Source organism: Podarcis vaucheri (assembly GCF_965113315.1).
Source record: "Podarcis vaucheri genome assembly, chromosome: 8".
Lineage (NCBI taxonomy): Eukaryota > Metazoa > Chordata > Lepidosauria > Squamata > Lacertidae > Podarcis > Podarcis vaucheri.
The window spans coordinates 70,242,703-70,264,441 of NC_138766.1; the positions used below are offsets into that span (position 1 = coordinate 70,242,703).

At 42.7% G+C, this 21,739-nt stretch overlaps 1 protein-coding gene across 1 annotated transcript; it reads left to right on the forward strand.

Moving 5' to 3' along the window:
* Positions 1 to 62: 62 nt before the first annotated feature.
* POP1 (POP1 homolog, ribonuclease P/MRP subunit) lies at positions 63 to 21,301 on the forward strand. The gene is made up of 16 exons (XM_082235540.1): positions 63 to 210; positions 2,202 to 2,348; positions 2,912 to 2,986; positions 3,330 to 3,505; positions 4,395 to 4,643; positions 5,169 to 5,256; positions 6,439 to 6,626; positions 7,735 to 7,985; positions 8,545 to 8,638; positions 9,634 to 9,745; positions 9,873 to 9,989; positions 15,000 to 15,115; positions 16,093 to 16,284; positions 17,194 to 17,348; positions 18,661 to 18,993; positions 19,714 to 21,301. The coding sequence occupies exons 2-16, from the start codon at positions 2,204 to 2,206 to the stop codon at positions 20,366 to 20,368; spliced, it is 2,946 nt and encodes a 981-aa protein (XP_082091666.1). The 5' UTR covers positions 63 to 210; positions 2,202 to 2,203; the 3' UTR covers positions 20,369 to 21,301.
* The last annotated feature ends 438 nt before the right edge of the window (positions 21,302 to 21,739 follow it).

Consider the following 21,739-nt stretch of genomic DNA (forward strand, 5'->3'; position numbering starts at 1 on the left):
TCGCGAAGGGTTATGGGACATGTAGTCTTGAGGTTTAAGGGGGCAGATAGGAGAATAAAGAAAGTGCGGAAGTGGATGGAACGTGGCGAAAGTGGACGGAACGTGGTCGCCTGGGTGAAGTGCAGCGCGCCGGGTCCGCAGGAGAAGAGCCTGGCTGACTCTTTTTTGCTTAAAGGCCTGCTTCATCAGCCCAGACCAGCCCAGTTTCAGGTAGCGGGTTGTGGGGAAAGGGCGTGGGACGGGGAAGGAGGCTCGCTCCCCCGGCTGAAATGGTGCTCGTGGTGCAGAAGTGTCTTGTAAGAAGGCAGTTTCTAACATATCCTGCTCTCTACTCTGCAACTGGACGTCCCACACTAACGCATTTGTGGTTGCACGGGGGAGGCTGTCTCCTTGCCTTTTCATTGGCTTGTCCCCCCGGGGACAGGGCATGCTTTGGGAATGGGGAGAAACCAGGGGCTTAATTTTCAGCGCATGTTCTTAAAAATGCATTTAAAATACTGGTGCACAAGAGCCCCGCTAGATCAGACTTAGGGCTGTCTAGTCTAGCCACTATGAGGCCCTGGGAAGCCTGCGGGAGGAAAAACGCATGAAAGCAATTCCCTTGCTCGTGCATTTTTGTTCTAGGCTGCTCAAGATGATATAGCAGGCTGTATTTTTTTAAAAAATAAAATAAGTGCAAATGTTTGCTGTGGCATCGCACAAATTAAATTCGTAGTGGAAATGATGCCATGACTCATTCCCCAGCCTCTTTTGCCCTGATTGGCAGTGGTTAACCAGAACGATTCTAACCGTCCAAATTGCTGCTGCTTTCCCTCGATTTACTGCTCCTAAAGTAATTCTGCACTGGAGTAAACAATATTGTTATACGCTGCTGGTGTCGATGTAAGTGCAGCCGTGATAAGGGAAAGATGCTGACTCAGTATTGGGCACTGCCTGTGAAAGTGACGGGATGACTCTGCAAAAATGCAGGCAAGGGGTAGGGGAAAGCTTAATGCAACATTGTCCACTACTTGCTGGTACAATGCCTTTGATATTGTTCATTTCATAGTAATTTTATTCATATTTTTTCATAAATTACAGAAGTAAACCTGATTATATATGTGTTGGTGTACTAAAACAGGTGGAAATCAGTTTCTGGTGGGATGTTGCTGTTGTGATAGGAATTTTGAGGTCTTAGATATATATTAAATGTTCATAAGTGTACCAACCAAGCACATATATAGATCAACACAGGAAAACCGACCTGAAACCATTTTGATTCCCAAACTGAGCAAATGTTTTCTCTGCAAGGTCAAAGGAAAATGGAAAAGCCTCCCCATTGTCTTGGGCTCCAGGGCAGGGAATTTAAAATGTCTATATAAGGCCTTGCGCTCCATTGTTCTGGGTTCCTCCTCCTTTTCCTAGTTTCTTTGCTTCCCAATATTCTCTGGTTGGCCTCTGTTATTTTCTCCTACCAACAGGGAACCTACGTAAGGACTCTATATGGGCTCTTGGATACCCCATAAGGGAAAGGGGCAGATTTTGTTTACAACACTGTTAATCATAGTTCTGCAACCATTTTTTTTTAAAAAAAGATGTTTACTTTGTAATGAATCTTTTGAAGAGCTGCAGGTCTTGGTCAGCTCTGAAGTGCTACATATATTCATTATGCTATTAACCCCACAACTTAAAAGGTAAAGGGACCCCTGACCATTAGATCCAGTCGCGGATGACTCTGGGATTGCGGCTCTCATCTCGCTTTACTGGCCGAGGGAGCCGGCGTACAGCTTCTGAGTCATGTGGCTAGCATGACTAAGCCGCTTCTGGCGAACCAGAGCAGCGTACGGAAACGCCGTTTACCTTCATAGCACTACCTATTTATCTGCTTGCACTTTGATGTGCTTTCGAACTGCTAGGTTGGCAGGAGCAGGGACCAAGCAACAGGAGCCACAACTTGGGGACATGTAATTTGTGCACATTCAGCTTTATGCAAGTGGCCAAAAAAACCCCAAAAAACTTGAAAGGTTTTTTTCCCTCCAGGAAAAATAATTTTGTCACTTCCACTTGTCCTTGAACCCAAAGCGCATTGATTGTATGTGATTTTAGCTTTAGGCATGATCCCTGAAACATTATTCCCACATGTTTTGCAGGCTTACTGTATTACAATGCTAGATGGTAATGGTGGAGTTGCATCTTTAGTTGCTTCCGTTTTGCTCCCACAGGAATGTCAAATGCAAAAGAGAAGAAAAGAGCCAAGAAGATGAAAAACCAGCCTACCAATGTGACCTTCACCTTTGATGGTGGGCCAAGCCACAGTGAAATACACTTTCAAAATGGTGGTGATGGAGCCTCTGAATGCAAGAAACAAGGTAGCTGTTGTGCCTTAGTGCAAGTCTAGGGAATCTATGGTCCTGTTGTTGTTGAACTTCCAGCTCCCATCTGTCTCAGCCAGTATGGCCAATGGGCAAAGAGGATGGGAATTAATTCAATCCCAAAACGCCTGGAGGTTCCCCATCCCAATTTTACTGGTACAGACATCTTATTTGGTACGAATTATCCATGAAACTTTGACTCTAAAAAAAATTAAGGTAATCTGGAGATAAGAATGAAACCTTAGAGAAGGGGCCTTTTAAAAACAAGGCCAAATTTGACACAGCCCTTGTCCTGTTCCACTGGTCCAAAGGAGGGCTATGTGTGGTCACATAAGTTTGACCAATATGTTCAGGTGGTTCAGTGTAAAAAATCTTGTTTAAAATGCTGTTTAGATAAAGGAAGGATTTAACTTTTATACATGTTGAATTAAGTGATAGGAGAGTTGTTGCCAAATTCTAGAATCAATTTTCTTTCAGGGCTATTGCTATAGGCTGTAGTATGCTCTTAGTCTGTGACTTCAGTCAATTTACACGGTAATTCTTCTTTGACTTGCCAACAGATCTGCGTTCTGAAACCTCACAGCAGGGCTTTTCACAACAAAAAGCTTCCTGTGAAATGCCCAAATATGTCACAGGTAAGCATAAATGAACAATGACTATCACCCAACATGTCTGTGTTAAGATGTCAAACAAACCTATTTCTTAATGCAATAAGAACAAGCCAAGAGAGTCAGAGACTCATCTGCACAGCCAAGGAGGAGGAGTTCAGAGAGTTTCATTTATAATTACAATTAACCCCAGACTTTTAATAATCACACTTCTTCCAGTAATGTTTCAGCATTCTCCATGTTGAACCTTAAGTTACACACCCATAGGTTTAAGAGATTTAATAAAATTTATGAACCTCATTGCTGCCAAGTGGGAAACTGTCCTCATTTAGTTCTTTCAGGTGCTAAACAAATTCTCTTTTTATTTCAGTGTCTCCTTTTGTTCAGGCTCGTGCTGCAGAAATAAAAGCTATGCTGAAAGCTGTTACGCAGAAGTCTTCCAACACCTTAGTGTTTCAGTCTCTACCGAGACACATGAGGAGGCGAGCTATGAGCCACAATATCAAACGCCTGCCCAGGCGACTTCGTGAGCTTGCCAGAATAGAGGTGTGTCTTTAGCTTGTTTTCCCAGTTAGCTTGATGGTGCTTCCGTGTAATAGTTCATCCTTCTATATAACCTTTCCTTTTGTGTGTGTTGGGGGGTGGGGTGGGGGAATGTAATTGCTGTTGCACGTAGGATGGTGTTAATGCAGCAAGGAATGGCAGGCCTCTGTGGGACTTCCCCCACTCCAGATGGTTTCTCCATATTCTTTGGCAGGAGGGCTTGGAGGGTAGTGATAGATCACTGTGCTGCCTCCAATATATATTATTTTTCAATGAATTTTATTGATTTTCCACATTTATCACAAAAATAACATAACATAACACACAACAAGGAAAAACACACCACACTACAGTAAACTAAACACAAAAAATGGTTTCTTCAAATACCTAATTCTCATTACATTGATAACTGACTTCCACAAATCCCCTCTAACTGAATTTCATTATGTCACCTATATAACAGTTCTCCAAATTCATATTTCTAATAATATTGACTCCTTTCATTTATTAACCTCTTCTCCTTTATTAGTATTTTAATCCTTAGTATTTACTCGTAACATATTCTTATTCTATCCCTAAGCCTATTTAATATTTCAAAGAATTTTCTATTTGTGCTATCTCCAATATAAACCCCACAAGTCCCTGTGCCCTCCACCATAGATAATAATAATAATTTAATTATCTGACTGGGTTGCCCCAATCACTCTGGGCAGCTCCCAACAAAATATTAAAAACACAATAAAACATAAAAAAACATTAAAAAACTTCCCTGTACAGCGCTGCCTTCAGATGTCTTCTAAAAGTCATATGGGTGAATTGAATTGGGTTGCCTTCCCTTTGGGAAACAAATTCAAGGGGAGGAAACCATTGTTCTCTTGTTCTACCTATGCAGACAGAGAAATTTGAACATCAGAAGAAAGAACAGTCCAAGAGCAAGTGCCGTAAGGCCAGGCGGCGCCATACGAACTTGGTGGTGGAGTTCAACCGCAGGCAAAAGAAGAACGTGTGGCTGGAAACGCACATCTGGCATGCAAAGCGGTTTCATATGGTGAAGAAGTGGGGGTACTGCCTAGGAGACAGGCCCACAACCAAGAGCTATAGGGCCTGCTACCGGGCCATGACTAGCCACTGCCTCCTTCAGGTACTGTGACATTTTATGCCTTCATACTTGGCAGGAGAAACACTTCAGCTTTTTAAAAAAACCAGACAAGCACAAGAGCATGTCCTCTTGGGAAAGTCGATCCCATAGACTGTCTTTCTCCTTCCTGTTCTAAAGCACCTGTTGAGTGGAGAAAGAAAATGAAGTTTGCTTATCAGTATCTGGCTGTTTCTATGTACCATCCTGTCCTCGTGTCTTAGGTATACTGGCTCTTGAGTCCTTGTTAACATGTTATAATCTGCTTATCTAGAAATAGCTTCATGCATCTCGTAAGATAGTCGGAGAATGTTGCTTATTAACACATGAGATAGATTTTGAGTAGTGCTTCTATCCACATTGTCTAAATGCTTGCCACGCTTCTGCAAACTCAGTCTCCTGATATGTGAATTAGTCTAGAAGAATGGCTCAGGTTTTTATAAACAAAATCCATCGTTTTCTTCTGACCTCTCAAGCATGCCAGGTTTCTTTTTCCCAGCTTAAAATTCAATAGCTTTTCTTTTACATCAGGATTTATCTTATTATTGTTGCTTGGAGTTGACTGGGAAAGAGGAAGAGCTGCTTACAGCACTTGCTCGAATGTGTAGCATAGATGCAGGTAATATTTCCTTATTTTAAAATGCATACATTGTGAATGCTAACTCTTGGGTTGGGCATGGGCGCCTGCTGTCTAGGGCTGGGTGGTACTAAGTATGCTCATTTAGTATTTTTGGAAAATACAACCGCATATTATGCAAGGAGAAAGAGCATAATAAAGGGCTAGGTGTATATTTAATAGTTCTTTGCACTCCATTATTTGTTCCTACTCCTCCCACCTAATTTGCTGATGCCAAGAAAGTCAATTATCTATTTTGCTGTTGAATATAGTTTAGGTCCACTATGGTATAGATGCCTGTGATTAGTGTGGCACGTTATAAGTTTGTAAAATAAATCATACTGTGACTTTTGCAGCAGCGGTCACTTGTGATGGCCATGTTGTGTTTAGAGCAGCCTTCCAGATAAGTCTTCCAAAGCTGTTCTCCCATACTGAAGTCATCCTCCAAACCATGGCTCCCATACATGTTTGGAGGAATGGTTCAAACCATAGTTTGCTAGTTTGTGTGTTGCAGTAAACTCTGCTTAGAACAAAAGGCAAAATAAGGAATTAAATCAAGAAGGGGGTGAAGTATAAGCAAGCACATGCATACATGGCTTGTTCAAGATTCTCCAAACTGTTGTTTGGACTATTGTCCCAGTGTAACCATAGCCTGTTAATCATTTTATGTTGCGTTGGTCTGTGAGGGGGAAACAAAACAAGTCTATAGTCGATCAGCTAGAAGAAATTCTTCTCATAGCTAATCAGGGCTAGTCATAAAGTTTGTTTAGAAAAAACACTAAGCTGTCACTTCCTTTCCATTCCCAATACAACTTCAGCAGGATAAAATGATCTTAAGAAGTTTCACTGTGGACCTGGTGTGTGACGAGCTTTGAATTCTTTAAAGCAAGAACTCCTGTAGGAGCTATTCTCCCCCACCACCCCCATGTTCCATCTCTTAACTCTGCCAGTTTAGACTTTGGAATGGTACTTCTATTATTATTTTTTAAAAAAGAATAATACTTTATTTAGAATTCAATAATAACAAAGGAAAAAACCGCAGTAGTTGCTACATCCATTCATTACAGTTGACCAATTTTAAAATCGGAATGCTATTTCTAGATGTGGTCTCCCAGTTACAAAGGTTATATTACCTTTCTAAGTGGGCACTATTTTCTTGAGCATTTTTAGCCTGTCTCTTCTCAGGGCCAACATTTGCAGCTATTCCTTGTCTATCTGGGAAGCGCCAGGGTGCTCTCACCATGTACCAGGCAGACCGATACCCTGCAGGTGCCCTTGGACCGGTTACTTTCCTTTGGAAACCCAGAGATGGGATTGATAGTACTTCCGAAAACAGACAACTGTGGATATGGACCCACCCTGTCTTTAAGCAGGTACAAGCTGTTTCTTTTCTTTTTAAAAAACATTTATAATTAGTGTAGTAAAAAAATTAAAAGGTAAGGGTAAAGGGACCCCTGACCATTAGGTCCAGTTGTGACCGATTCTGGGGTTGTGGAGCTCATCTCTCTTTATTGGCCGAGGGAGCCGGCGTACAGCTTCCGGGTCATGTGGCCAGCATGACTAAGCCGCTTTTGGCAAACCAGAGCAGCACACGGAAACGCCGTTTACCTTCCCGCCGGAACGGTACCTACTTATCTACTTGCACTTTGACGTGCTTTCAAACTGCTAGGTTGGCAGGAGCAGGGACCGAGCAACAGGAGCTCACCCTGTTGCGGGGATTCGAACCACCGACCTTCTGATCGGCAAGTCCTAGGCTCTGTGGTTTAACCCACAGCGGCACCCGCGTCCCAACATTAAAAAAATACCTGTATTAAAAAGCTAACCTCTTGTGAAGGGGACGTAGGCCTGAAGTGGAAGCCTTTCATATGGTTGATTCCCACCAAAAAAGAGGTTGGAAAGGTCATGTGGGTGAAGGGAGTGCCTGAACCCTCCCTTTAACACAGGTAGAAGATCCGGGGCAGCTGTCTTTATACCAGGTCAGCCTGTTTGTTCAACTAGCCCAAGGGCGGAAGCTCTCTCCATGAACTTGAGCAAAGGCCTTCCACCTAGCCTACCTGAAGCTTTTAGCCACAGATGCCAGGGCTTGAGCCTGGGGCCTTCTGCACAAGCTGTACAAGCTGAGCTAAGAAGCCAACCATTTGGCCTGAGCAGCTGCTTCATCTTACGCAGTACTGGCAAAACTAGATTTGTAGAAAGTGCTTTCTAAAAAGAGTCTTACATAAATTGTTTGTAGGGTCATTGAGATCTTTTAAAATATAAAAAGCCCTTTTATTCTTTTGACAGCAGGATATTCTACTGAGTGGACTTAAGCTCCATCTAGAGGGCTGGCAACTTGAGAATGTGGAGCTAAAAAGTCCATCTGCCGGCCCTCTCTTTCAGCTGCTTATTTCCAAGGACGCCGCTGTTAATCTCTCGCCTGAAAGCTGCATAAAAGATGGTGGCCTTCACATTTGATGAGCCCTTTTCCCTGCTTCCCATTAGGAGATCTTGGCTGAGTTAAAAGCAGCCTTCCGGTGTTCTGAGCCCATGGAAGTCTGTAACCCTGAACCAGCTGCAATATTGCCTCAGGAAGAAAGCCAGTCGTTTGTTGCTGAGGAAGTTGGCCAGAAAAGGAAGAGGAAAGACAATGGAGGCGAAATGGCTGTCCCAGTGAAAAAAATTATTGGCGATGGGACCAGAGATCTCCACCAGTCCTATTGCTGGACATCACAAACTACTGGAGTTGTGATAAGGTACTTGTTTGGGTACTATTAACACATTTCTCATTTATAGTCTAGTCAAGTTGCCTCATTATACGAAGGGATGAAGAATAACTTTGGTAAACAAATTGAACTAGGCCCCCGTTTTCACTATACATTCAAAACAGTGTCATACCACTTTAAACAGCCTTTTTAAACAGAAAGAATCTTGGGAACTGTAGTTTGTTAAAGGCACTGTGAATTGTTATAAAACCCCTATTCCCCTCAAAGAGCTACAATTTAGTGTAGCTTAAGAGCCAATCCCTCTTCCAAAGAACTCTAGGAATTGTCGCTCTGTGAGGAAAATGGGAGTCTCCTAACAATTCTCAGCACCCTTGACAAACTACAGTTCCCAGGATTCTTTGTGGGAAAGCCATGAGATTATACAGTTTTAATTAGGTACTGAAATAAGAATGTTTGAGATTATTAAAAAAACAACAACAGATGAATGCAAAATGTGATAGAACGGATTTATGAATCAACACAAGCTGGAACTGGACTAATTCATCACTCCTGACTTCATGTTTTGACATGTAGCTTTTGTCTCTTCCAGCGACCTAACAATGGAGATTCTCAGATATCGGTTAATTGGTCCCCTCTCAAACTGCGTCCTTACAGAGGCACTCAAAGCTGCTTGCGTCCATACTGTAAGCTAATCAGCAATTTTCATGCTTGCTTTTGTCATGTGCTCAAGATCGCATTGCTGTTATTGCATTGCTGTGTAGTCAACTGCTAGAATCTAGTATTGTGGTACTACACATGTTTGTACTACATTAGCATATGATTCCCAACTCATCTAGAAAAGTTTGGGACATCTTGTGTTAGTCATACCACTGTCTTAGTGTCCTGAACCTCCGTATTATAAAGTAATACGGGATAATGCCTAGAGCTGTATAATGAATAGAGCTGTATAGGAAGCCCTCCTTTTAAAACTGTATTCGATCACAGGCTTTGCTTGCAAAAGATCCCAGGTTCCATTCCTGGCATCTCCAGGAAAGGCTGGGGAAAACTTTTGGGTAGTCCCTGCCACTTAGGATAGACTGGTGGGAGATGAAGTCCACCATGTTGGTTACCATCAGCCCGGCCAACATGGCCAGTGGTCAGGGATGATGGGAGTTGTAGTTAACAGCATCTGGAGGGCACCATATTGGATACTCTGGTGTAGACAGTACTGAGCTAGGTGAACCAGAGGTCTGGCTGAGTGTCAGGCTGCTTCCTGTGTTCCAACTGCAAAAGAAATTCTGTGGCAATCTTGTGTGCATGGTGGTAGAAGAAGCAGAAGTTTGTGGCTCTCTTTGGTATGAGCAGGAAGACCAGTTGACTTGGTTACTCCAGGATGCTGGATCATTCTCATATCATGCAACTCCCTTGCTCAGTATTCAAAACCACTCTAAAACACTGGAGTGTTTTGGACATATTTGAGTTGTACATTACCATACTTTGGTCACCAAACCTTTGACCACTTCTTGGAGGTCTTGGCAGTTGTACCATAACCAGCTTTCATGTAGAAGTTGGTTCTCTGGAAGACAGCTACACATATGTCCATTGGCAGCCCTTGAGGTAAAAGGGGAGGAACTGAGCTTTGTGGCAGCAAACTACATATTTCCCCCTCTTACCTTACATGTTGTGATTGGTTATCTAGGAAGTGGAGCCTACAGATTCTGAAATCAACAGCTGGTGGATAGATAATTGCAGAGATCCTGATCTGGTGTCTCTTCATCGCCGTCAAGAAGCCATCTTTGAATTGTTGCAAGGTAGCATTCTAGTAGTGCCTTCTGTTTACATGCTTTATATACTTGCTGGTGTACATTTGATCTTGAAATATCAAAATGTAATACTTGTCGGTATGTTTAAAGGTGCATCCATTTTATGTGTTTAAAGGGTTAAGTTCATCAGACATTCCATCAGGTACTGTACTGGGTTTGACTGTGGGGGATCCTCGAGTGAATTTGCCTAAAAAGAGAGTGAAAGCCAAACCAAATCCTGAAAGATATCAAGGTAAAGTATCTCATCTAATACTGTAAAGAGTTCATCAATCTACTTTTATGTCAGGTTAAGTTAATGTGTCTTTATTAAGCATTAGTAGAGAGTGCCCAGGGCTGCCTGGGAATTTTTAGAAACCAAAACTTATTGTGATTTTTAAATGGATAGTGTAGTGAGTTTGGACCCATCATGCTAACAATTGGGCGGAGTCATGCCAAAGTCACGTTTTAGTCCACCATCTTGATTCAAAATGGCTGACACCCAAACATTGGTAAAGACCACTTCCCCCACCTTGGGAACCTTTGTAGTGAGTTTGTCAGTAGAATCTCAAGAGGTAGCCAAACCTATAGAGAACATACAGGCAAACCATTTCCTAAAACATATAGTATATTCCAGGGAGCGTTGCACTTATCTCATGGCTTTTTAGGGTTCCATTAAACATACCAAATAGATGCACACATCCTATATTAATGCTGTGTAGAGAATAATTGCAGTTGTGAGGAAGGGACTTGGCACCAAACTGGTCTTGTGCTCAATGGAAGCCTCTGTTAAATGGTACAGATGATCCAGGTTCGAATCCTGGCGAGGCCAACAGGTGCTATACCTCAAGTTGCAACACTTCATTTCTACGTGCTCGTATTGCCTACAAACATACACTTCAGAAAAAGTGTGAAAGAGTTCTCCACATATAATACCGGAATGTTTGGCTTGCCGTGCTTATTTAGCCTTAGAAATCTTTTTCTGTAGTGAGAGTAAGAATCAGAAGTTCTATAATTCAGTCCCACTGTACTTATTTGCCAATTAATTCCACGGCACTGGATTCATTATTTCACTTTTCACCATTTCTTTGCTCACAAACAATTATTTTTCAGTAATGGGGCAGGTTTGGGGCAAAAAGAATCCCTCTAAACACACATTTCTTTTACTTGTCTATATTTCGCATCTGCTTCACTTAGGCTTATTTACATCTCTCCCTTTTGATATGGATTTAACCGCTACAGACAACTCACCCATCAAACCAAACAGTATATTCTGGCTTGAAGCCACTCTCCATTTTTTTATGCAGGGTGTATCTCTTAGTTCTGGGATCCTTCAACTGAAGATGCCAGGGATTAATGCTTGGATTTTTTCTATTTGCAAAGGATGTGCCATGATGTTGAGTTGTGGCTTCTGCTCCTGGGCCAGACCATAAGAAAATCTTAAAACTTTGGTTCTTTTCTTCTACATTATAAGGTCCTTCTCCACTTGCCAGGGCAACATTGTTTGGTGTTTCCTAATAAAGAGCTTTTCAGACATAAATATGCACTCAGGTAGCCGTGGTTTGATACTTCTGATTGCTTTGGTGTAGATTCACGAATGCGTCTAGATCTTCTGCACATATATATATATACACCGTATTTTTTGCTCTATAAGACTCCCCTTTTCCCTCCTAAAAAGTAAGAGGAAATGTGTGTTTGTCTTATGGAGCGAATGCAAGCTGCGCAGCTATCACAGAAGCCAGAACAGCAAGAGGGATTGCTGCTTTCACTGCGCAGCGATCCCTCTTGCTGTTCTGGCTTCTGAGATTCAGAATATTTTTTTTCTTGTTTTCCTCCTCCAAAAATTAGGTGCGTCTTGTGGTCTGGTGCGTCTTATAGAGCGAAAAATACGGTGTGTGTGGGTGTATATATATATATAGCCCTGTGAGAAACTTTGGGTTGTGCAAGGCAGCGAGGGACACGCCAGCCCTTCCAAGCCTGTGCGACTCTGCTGTCTACCATAGCCTTTCACTATATATGTTTGTGAATTTAATAACCCTTTCTGTTTTGAGGCATTCTGCAGGCAGTGCATGCCCATAAGCAGTGCATGCAAGCTAAGGCTGGTGGCTGAAGAAGAAAGGGTAGCAAGAGAAGATCTTAAATGGATGTGTGTGGGGAACCAGCAATGGGAGCCTGGATGGCTGAAGACTCGTGTTTGCAAACAGGCAGAGGGGAAGATGCCACCTAAGAAAGAAATCTTAAGGAAAGCTGGTGCTTCTTTTGGATAGTGCTCCACAGCTCTTCCCCTGCATTAGCTTAGGGTTGTGTCCTGCTGAAAATGAGAGCCCACAAAAAGTAATGTTGGCCAACAACTTGGATGACTTAAAAAGAGGATTAGAGGATTCTTGGAGGAAAAGGCTATCAGTGGCTATTGACCACTCAGATTATGTTCTCTTTCTGTTGCTGGGAAGAACGCTGTTCTGCTCAGGTCCTGTTTTCAGGTTTCCATAGGCATGTGGTTGTCCACTGGCAACAGGATGCTGGTCCTGATCCAGCAGGGCTCTTATATTGCTACTCAGAGGAGGACCATTGAAATTAGAGGGATGAGTTAGCCATGTCCCTTAATTTCAGTTGGTCTCCTCTTGAGTACACCTGGCAGTGGATACAACCCATAGTCATGGAGGAAACATTGATTTTGTTTTCTGTATCTTCCTTATTCACTGTAGTTATTTAGTAGTTCATTCTCTTGTTTGGCATGCTTGCTTTTCACATTCTTAGGGAGGCATTCTATTCTTCTGCAATCTCCCTTAAAATACATGGTGGAGTAGGATTTCTTCAGGTATAGTTATTTGAAGATTCATTGCACCGTGTGTTTTGGGTAAAGTGTTCCAAATATCACACATGAAGTTGGGTACTTTAGGCAGGGTATACTGATTTGCTAAGCATGTCGCCACAATCTAAAGTTTTCTTTTGCTGGAATAGCTAATGCAGTGGAACCTCGGTTGCCGAACGCTTCGGAAGTTGAACACTTTGGCTTTCGAACGCCAACAACCCAGAAGTGAATGTTTCCATTTACAAATGCTCCTTGAAAGTCGAATGGCTTCCAAGGCGCATTTCTCCATTTTCCCCACGGATTTTGCCAACCGGCAATTGCGCCTCGATTGTCGAACATTTCAGAAGTCCAACAGTCTTCTGGAACGGACTGCATTCAACAACCGAAGTTCCACTGTACTAAAAATAAGAAGGGTGACAATGGGCCACAGGCATATCAACCTTTCAATAGAAAGGTTTAATTCTCTTAAACACATGCATCTTTTGGCACCACAATTTCCCCACCCTTCACCCAAAACCTAATGCCAACTGTGAGTGCACACTGATCCTGTCACACTGTAGCACCCTGCTTGTGGTTAACACTTAGCTGGAATGAAATATTCAACACAGCAATAGAGAAATTAAAATAATAATTTATTTGTCAGACAAATAAATGAGAGACACAGTGGTATATGGATACCAAAGCTCTGCCCACTCCAGCCCTGATGGCCAGCACTTATATTTCCTCAGCCCAGCCCCCTTGCTCCTCCTTTGGCTGCCTCTGTCCAATCAGCCTGGTTGAAATTCCTATTAGCTGTTTGCTAGAACCAATCAGAAAAGATACACCCATTTCCTATTACCTTTTATGGGAGACAAAGAGCTATATTTCCTTCTATCCATAAATGGCAGACAAGTAGCCATATATCTTACATTTGCCTCGACCAGGCACCTTAATTATCAGATCATCTTTGCCCTATTGCCCTATTCACTCCAGAACAGATGGCTAATGGTTTTAATTTTTATCTTAAACAGATCTTGGGTTCACCTTCTCACACATCATCAATGAAATAAGAATCTAACATAAGAATCTAACATTTCTTACTTTCTAAATCCTTTGCATAATTACATTTAAGCCAATATATTTCATACATAACATAGATAGATTTTTTAGAAGGAAAGGCCTTTTCAAAGTAAAAAGGAACTTCAATAAAAAACAGTTTCGAAAGCAGCCTCTTTAGTTTACAACTCCTTTTCCTAGCCAGCTGCTGTTCCTATTAGCTCTTGCCCTTTAACCTTAGGAAGATGTGGCTCAAGTCTAATGGGAGGCACATGGTATATTATCTGTTAAACAATAAATTTCACTATTTACCAACTCTTAATTAGTGTTTTTGCAGCTTGATTGTATTCTGTAATTTGTATGGTCAGTGTGACCTTTTGTTCCCAGCCTGTAATTTCCTTTTACAACCCTGAAGCACTGCTATAGATCAGAGGGGTCCTGTTTAGGAAGATAAACATCTGCCAAAGCACCCAGCCAGCTGCTTTCTGCCTGGCATGAGAGATACAAACATTTACAAATATATTTTTTAAGCTCATTTTAAAATGCAGGCCTTGATCTGATGCCGCAACACAGTTCCTGAACATCTGTAGATAGGAGTGAAGGGATGTTTAAATATTCTCTTAGAGAGTGGTGCTTGACTCTGCAGTGAGAAAATAGTGCCTCAGGCTTGAGTCTCAATATGCTCAGGCAGCAAAAGGAGAGCAGTTCCAGAATGTAAAGTTCAAGGGGAACTCCGAAATCACCACCTTCACATCAGCCTTTAAAGCAGGGATGGGGAGCCTGTGGCCCTCCAGATGTTGTGGCTGCTCCCATCAGTCCAAGCTAACTTGGCCAGGGCTTAGGGATGATGGTAGGCTGGAATCCATCAACATCTGGAGGACCACAAGTTCCCCACCCATGCTTTTAAAGCAGTGGTTCTCAAACTGTGGGTCCCCAGATGTTGTTGGACTACAACTCCCATCATCCCTGAGCTCTGGCCTTGCTAGCTAGGGGTGATGGGAGTTGTAGTTCAACAACATCTGGGGACCCACAGGCTGAGAAAGGCTGTTTTAAAGTGAGACCGTGTCTTCTAAAATGTTGCTCCCTCACTTTAGACCTCAGTAAAATTAGGACTGCTGCCTACAGCTCCACAAACTCCTGGAAGGCTTTGACTTTTGTTAGAGCAGAACTCAAAGTTCATTTCTCTCTGTGCTGTTAAATGTGTGTTTGCTCTTTGTACAAAATACCCCTTTAAATGAAGTAGCAAGGGTTGCTATGCTCCTAAGACAAAACATTCAGCTAGTCTCTCATGGAATATGAACTGAAATTATTAAGGTTAGAAGCTTTAATGATCTTTCCACTACTTGCTGTTCTGCATTCCCCTTCGTATGTTCTTAACCTTTTAGTGACAACAGGTCCCTCTTTTTTCCCTTTCTTTAGAGAATGAAAAAGTCAAGCAGCTGATCTTGGAAGGGGTGCCGGCAGAGTGTGCACAGAGCTTTCTCTGGGACCAGAACGTCCGCAAGAACGTCACAGAAAATAAAATGCCAGAACAGGTAACCGTTACATCAGAAATAACAATGAAGCAGTTGGAAATGTCAGCCGCTCAGTGCATTTCTGTTAAGCCCAATTACTTTGAGACTTGAAATGTCTGTCTCAGAATCCTGCCCATTTCTTTCCAGCTGGCGAAGTGTACCAGAGTAGGCTTGGTTTTCTAATTTGAAAATGTTGCCTCCTCATTTACTTTGCATCTCTAGTTACATAATTTGCACTTACACAGGGCAATGTCCAGCTAAACCATTCTGCTAGTGCAAGGACTTACAGCTGACGAAATGGACCTTCCCCTCTCCCTCTCTGTCTGCTCTGGAGTGTTGGAGCGGGGAGCCCCCACCACAGACTTAGGGGGCACATGGGGAGAGGAGAGGGAGGAGAAGTTTTGTTGCACAGCCAGAAGTCTTTGTTCTTGCAGAAGTGTTTAGTTGGATACCGCCCACAGACAATCTACTGAGTACATTTTATATCCTGCCTTTCTTCCATCAGGCTCTCAAAGAAGTATATGTGAGGTTCCTAGGCGATCTCTCATCAAGATGCAGACCAGACCTAGACCTGCTTGGTTTCAGCAAGGTGGCTGGATCCTGTGTCCCGAGACCTGTAAACATGGAAATGGCATCATAGCAGACACAGTTTTGTTTGATATAGATGGGCGACATGTCAGTTTCCATCTCTCCTTACAACAGTGATTTATAAAGAGTTACTAAACTACAGAGCCATTGACAGAAAGAAATTCAGATCAGGCCTGTAAGCTGCCATATTCCTCTACTAACACACAGGAAACGTACCGCATTAAAGAAAAATTGTTGTGTTCCAGGAATAGCTTTCATTGAAGCTTTTACTTATGGCTTATTAAATTGTTTTAAGGTAAAGATAAGTTTAAGTGCTTACAATGCAGAATAAGAATATTTTCTTCTTCTTCTGGTACCTCTTTTTTCTTTTTTAAGCAAACCTTTGTGTGCTTTGTCCCCTCTCATCCCAGGACTTGAATCATCTGAGAAGTAAACTCTTGGTGCCTGGATCACATCTTGACTTAGGCCCCCGAGAATCCAAGATTCCTATACTCCTGGTTCAGCAGCCTGGAAAAATGGCTGGAGAAGATCGACTAGGATGGGGAAGTGGCTGGGATATTTGCTTGCCCAAAGGTTGGGGCATGGCTTTTTGGCTACCTTTTGTAAGTTATGTTTCGGATTGAAAAACCGTGGGTAATGAACTATAATTGCTGACTAACATACCTTTGCTCTTCATGATGATTAAAACATTTTAAAAAATGCACGCACCCTGACAGCTCATGATGAAATTAACTCCATGTTTTCTACGAAGTATCCCATGGTGGTTTTATGGTTTTATATTGATACCACTTAGAATGTTCCTTCCATTCTATTGGAGAAACAGAGCCCCAAAGGCAATGCAAGCTGAGCATCCACACGAGATTCACTTTTCCTAAACACCAGCCTTAGGTGTTCAAAAGGAGGATTCATTGCAGGCAAATCTCTTGCCATGTTTTCATGCAATCCAGAAAAGCAGCGGTAACTTTAGTTTACGGACCTTTCCTCTTGTTCTTGCATTCTCTTAACTGTCAATGGTATAAATGGCTGCAGAAGGAGTTTTTATATCACACTGCCGTCCCTATGCCTGGATCCTAAGGCTACAAAATGCAAACCAAAAGTTGCAACTGCTGTGGATTATTTAAAAAAAAAGATCCTCTTCATAATGAAACCGAAAGTAGATTATTTGGACTGAGCTGGGCAGTTTCTAAGAATCTTGTCAGTATTAGCTTTTCTTACAATTTGAAGCTTCCAAGCCTGCGGAAGGGCATCTGCACTGAGATACAATAGGCGCCTGATATCTGTATCTTCTGAAAAACAATGAAGAAGTTTTTGTTCCAGCAAACTTTCCCACCTCGATGAAAAAGTCCTTCCTTAGGTGTTCATTTTGTTTTGTTTCTAAGTCTACCTTCAGTTGTTCTTTGTACTTTTTAACTGCTTTTATGGCCTGTCTTTAAATCTCCTTGAGGCTTACCTAAAAGGCAATTCATAACTGATAAATAAATGAAAGTCAACCTTACACATTTGTTTTGTAGCTGTATCGAGGTGCACGTGTTGGGGGACTGCAGGAGGCTCTGAAACATGCTCTGTATAAGAGAACACCACATATCCCGCACGATTACCCAGACTCTCCTGCTGCCATGCAGTTTGCCAAAACATTGGAGAGAAATCTTCTTGAAAAGTTTAAGAGGTAGGTATCTGAGATGCACCTGGGAGCTTCCCCCCTTACCTCAGCCAGTACATGTGGTATATATTCAGATTAAATCTTCAGAAAAATTACCTTTCCAAAGGCAATGGGAACACGACATTTTAGGTCACAACTCAGTATGGCAAAAGACGTGAAAGCACTTTCCTCCAGCCAATAATTTAGGGAAAGGATTTCTTTTAATCTAGCCAAGGTTAAAAAAAAAGAAAAGAAGAAGAATTTATCCTTTTTACCAATGTAATTCTTGGCAATTAGGCAGTATATAAATACCGTATTTTTCGCTCTATAACACACACCCGACCATAACACGCACATAGTTTTTAGAGGAGGAAAACAAGAAAAAAAATATTCTAAACGAAACAGTGGATGTATGATTTTTGTGGTTCATGCTGTGGCCACAGACATGTAATCTGACAGTGAGTTTGGGGTAGCCCAATGCAAAAATCCTGAGGATCCATGTGGATCCATGCTTTGTAACCACGTTTTTGCACCACTGCGGCCCCAGGCAACAGTGGGTGCGTGATTTCTTTGGTGCAAGATGTAGCCATGGACATGCTATGTGATCTGATGGTGAATTTGGGGTGACCCAGTGCAAAAATCCTGAGGATCCATGTGGATCCGTGCTTTGTAACCACGTTTTAAGTGGGGAGGGAAGGAAAAGCACTCAAGGGACAAGGAACACACATGGGGTGGGTGGAGAAGGATGCTGTTAATAATGCAGAAGAGGGGTATAAGAGGAGAAGGCTCCTCTCCTCTCCTGCTTTGCTCCTTTAAAGGCTCTGCTTCTCTCCCTCCTCCCCGGCTCACTGAAAAACTTTGCTGCTATTAAGCCAGCTGAGTGGGGAGGAGAGAGGGACAGAGAGCCTGCTTGCGAAAAACTTTGCTGCTATTTAGCGAGCTGTTCTCTCCCTCCTCCCCGGCTCGCTGAAAAAAACAGCTCCGGACTCGTGTAAGCGGCTCCTCTCCTCTCCCGCTTTGCTCCTTTAAAGCAAGCAGGCTCTCTGCCCCTCTCTCCTCCCCACTCAGCGGCTCTTCTCCCGCTTTGCTGTTTCAAAGCGAGCCACGGAGGAGGGAAGGAAGGGGAACCGTGGATCCTCTGCTCACGACTGCAGCAGATCCCCACCACCACCACCCGTAGGCATTCCCTCCATAACACGCACAGACATTTCCCCTTACTTTCTAGGAGGAAAAAAATGAATGTTATGGTGCAAAAAGTACGGTATATTAATAATAATAATTTTGCATTTCCCTCTATGTTTGGCTGCTTCTAAATGAGAAGTTTTTTTCTTTATCGTAGGCGTCCTCCTGCAAAAAGAGCCAATTATGTTAAGCATGGGACCTTGGCACCATTCCTCTGTCCCTGGGATAAGCTGAACAGAGATTGGGAGGCCAGAAACAGAGCTTTTGCAAAACATATACCCACATCAGACCAGGAGTCTTGTGCAACTGAGGAACAGGCTTCTTGTGGCCCCAGCTCTGGAGCACATGCGGCTGAATCACCTGTGGCTGTCAGTTCAGAACATCAAATGGAGATGAGTTCCCCAGACATGCAGGTGGAAGAAGAGAGAAAAATGATGGGTCTATGCAAGAGAGATGAAGCTGAATCAGGTTGGACCTTCTGTGTTCTCAGGTATGCACACCAAATCAATTCCCCCATTGACCATAGTGGGAAATCAACTTGCAACTCATGTGAATCCATACATAGGGATTTTGAGTGTGCAAGCTGTTGCCATGGAACAAGACTTAGATCCTTGAGTACTTCATCTTCTGAGGCTTACCCTGGTCAGACGTGACAAGCTTTAGAAGCTGTTCTGCTTATGAGCTGTCTTCCAAACTTGTGAATTGCTTATTACCTGTGTACACAAATGTCCTCTGCACTTTGGAGCTTTTAAAGGCTTGTTTCAAGTGAGTGTGGTCAGTTAGCACCTGATTATTTCAACAGGCTGAAGCCAGAACTGTAGCAATTAACTCTTAAATAGGAGTCTCTTGCCCTGCAGATGCTCATGCTTATATTTTCTGAGTGACGTAGGAGTGCAAGAGTCCTATATTCAAAATCCAACTCTGCTCCAAAACATACTGGGTGACCTTGGGTCACTATCTCTTGGCCTACTTTGCAGGGTGAAAGTTAAGCTAAAAGGTGGACCGGAGCACATTGTATGCCACTCCTCTGCTCCTTGAAGGAAGGACATGATAAACATTTAATAAATGCAGTATTTAAACTCTGAACAAAGTTGTGCAGTCTCAGTAAGCTCTTCATCATCCACAGAGAGAGAGATAGACAAATCGCATCTTTACACTTGTTCTGTACTGAACTGCATGAAAACATAACTTCTTGTATCTTTTTCAATAGGAGCAGAAAATTATTAAGGCAGGTATCGTTCTGGTGCCAGCCAACACCTGGGAGAAATCGGAGGCTACAGCGCCTTGTCGCCAGGCCAGATGAGAAGGATCTGACTGAAGATGCCCTCCTGCCTATCCTTCAACGTTATCCCAGGTCACTGGTTTGGGTCAGCTTGTCCCTTCTCAAAAAAGGTAGCCCAGAGTTACACGCAATGATTTGCATTCCAACAAAAGGAGATTTATTGCAGCTCAGCAAAGACCAAGACTACTGTGGCCCTCAGGAACCTAAGCACAGCGACAGATTTAAGAGCAAGATGTCGAAACGAAAGGGAAGGAAGAAGAGGCAAGAGGTCGGGAAGGCCACAGAAAGCAGTGCCTTGAATACAGTGAAGGCCGCACCGACAGAACATGAAGATCTGGTTCTGGGCTTATGGCCGAACCCTTTGCCTGATCTTGCAGCACACTGTTCCAGAGTGCTCTTGGGATTTGTCACTCAAGGGGACTTCTCCTTGGCCTCTGGCTGTGGTGAGGCATTAGGGTTTGTTAGTCTGACAGGGTTGCTGCGAATGTTGGTGGGTCAGCCAGTGGACAAGAAAGGGCTTGTGGTGTTAAGAAACCCAGCGTCCCTACAATACAGGTTTGCTAGGCTTACGGTTGAAGTCTAACTTGGGCTGGAACTCATTGGCATTCAAAAGTACCAAAGACGCTTTTCTCTTGAACATGTACAGGCATCTTAATCTTGAGTCGGAGCTTCCAAAAATATACCTTACCTTTGTGCATACGTGACATGAAATAGACTTTGAAACTATTCTGTATTGTGTTCAATATCAAATATCTCTTCTATTACTTAGAGGCACACACACTGAACATCTGTACTTAACAACAAATGCTAATTGCTTTTTTATGTTTAAACTAGGCATGGGGAACCTTTGGCTCTCTGAATGTTGCTGCTCTATAACTCCCATAATTGGTCATGCTTGATGGGGTTGATGGGAGTTGTAGTTCAGCAATACTGGGGGGGGGGATTCACATTGTTGTATACTATTCCCCCCCCCCTTTACATACAGATTTGCCTCAAGTAAGGAATTCTGCCCCCATCCCCCCTTGTAACATAGTGGTTTTGGCTGCACATTTCAGGCTTACAGTGGTTTTTGGGGCCCATACATTTAGCAAGTAAGATTTTAGGGTATTTAAGATGGTACTTTTTCTGGAACCACGGTATTCCCTCATGTTCAGTTAATACTGGAAGAATTCCCCCCAATCTGCCCCCCTACCCCCGGATGTTGAATTGAAATAATGTTAATAAAGCCATGGAAATTACATGAAGGGTTGTCTCCCTCACCTTAGCCTCAGCTTTTCTGAACAAATATTGCGCAAGTGTTCCACTTTGGACAAAAGTCCTTCACTATTCCTGAGAGAAGATGGCTTGACAGGCCCTGTAAGCCACACTACCTTTTATGATCAAGTAGAAGAATCATGTCAGAAGAATCATGTTACCTTTATCTTAAATATGAATTTATTGCGAGAGGTGATAATTCTGTAATCAGTAAGTAAACTGAAACACATAGAAGGCAATAAACTTGCTCACAATATAAAAATATTTGTCGTGTTTTGACCTCCTGTAAAGATAGATAAGGTTGGGAGCCCCCTGTTGGAAATCATGGAGAACTGCTTCCAGTTAGTGTGGACAGATCTGACTGTGTATAGCAGCTTCCTATAGTTTTGGTATTGATCATGCTGGTTGGGGCAGATGGAAGTTGTGGCCCCTACCTAGACCTGAAGGCTTAGCCACCCCTGCCTTGAATAGTAACCTAATAGTGTGTCTTGTTTTGGATACATACTTAATATTCCCCAAACCAGTAATTGTTGCACCTGTTGCCATATTTTTAGTTTGCTTTTACCATGAATTATGGTGCTGGAGGAGACTCTTGAGAGTCCCATGGACTGCAAGAAGATCAAACCTCTCTATTCTGAAGGAAATCAGCCCTGAGTGCTCACTGGAAGGACAGATCCTGAAGCTGAGGCTCCAATACTTT

What these genes read in the sequence shown, in the direction of transcription:
- POP1 (XM_082235540.1), top strand. Translation starts at nt 2,204, where the DNA reads ATGTCAAATGCAAAAGAGAAGAAAAGAGCCAAGAAGATGAAAAACCAG. An exon ending in CTCTGAATGCAAGAAACAAG is followed by an intron (nt 2,349 to 2,911) that starts GTAGCTGTTGTG and finishes ACTTGCCAACAG; the next exon opens with ATCTGCGTTCTGAAACCTCA. An exon ending in CCCACCCTGTCTTTAAGCAG is followed by an intron (nt 6,627 to 7,734) that starts GTACAAGCTGTT and finishes GCTTCCCATTAG; the next exon opens with GAGATCTTGGCTGAGTTAAA.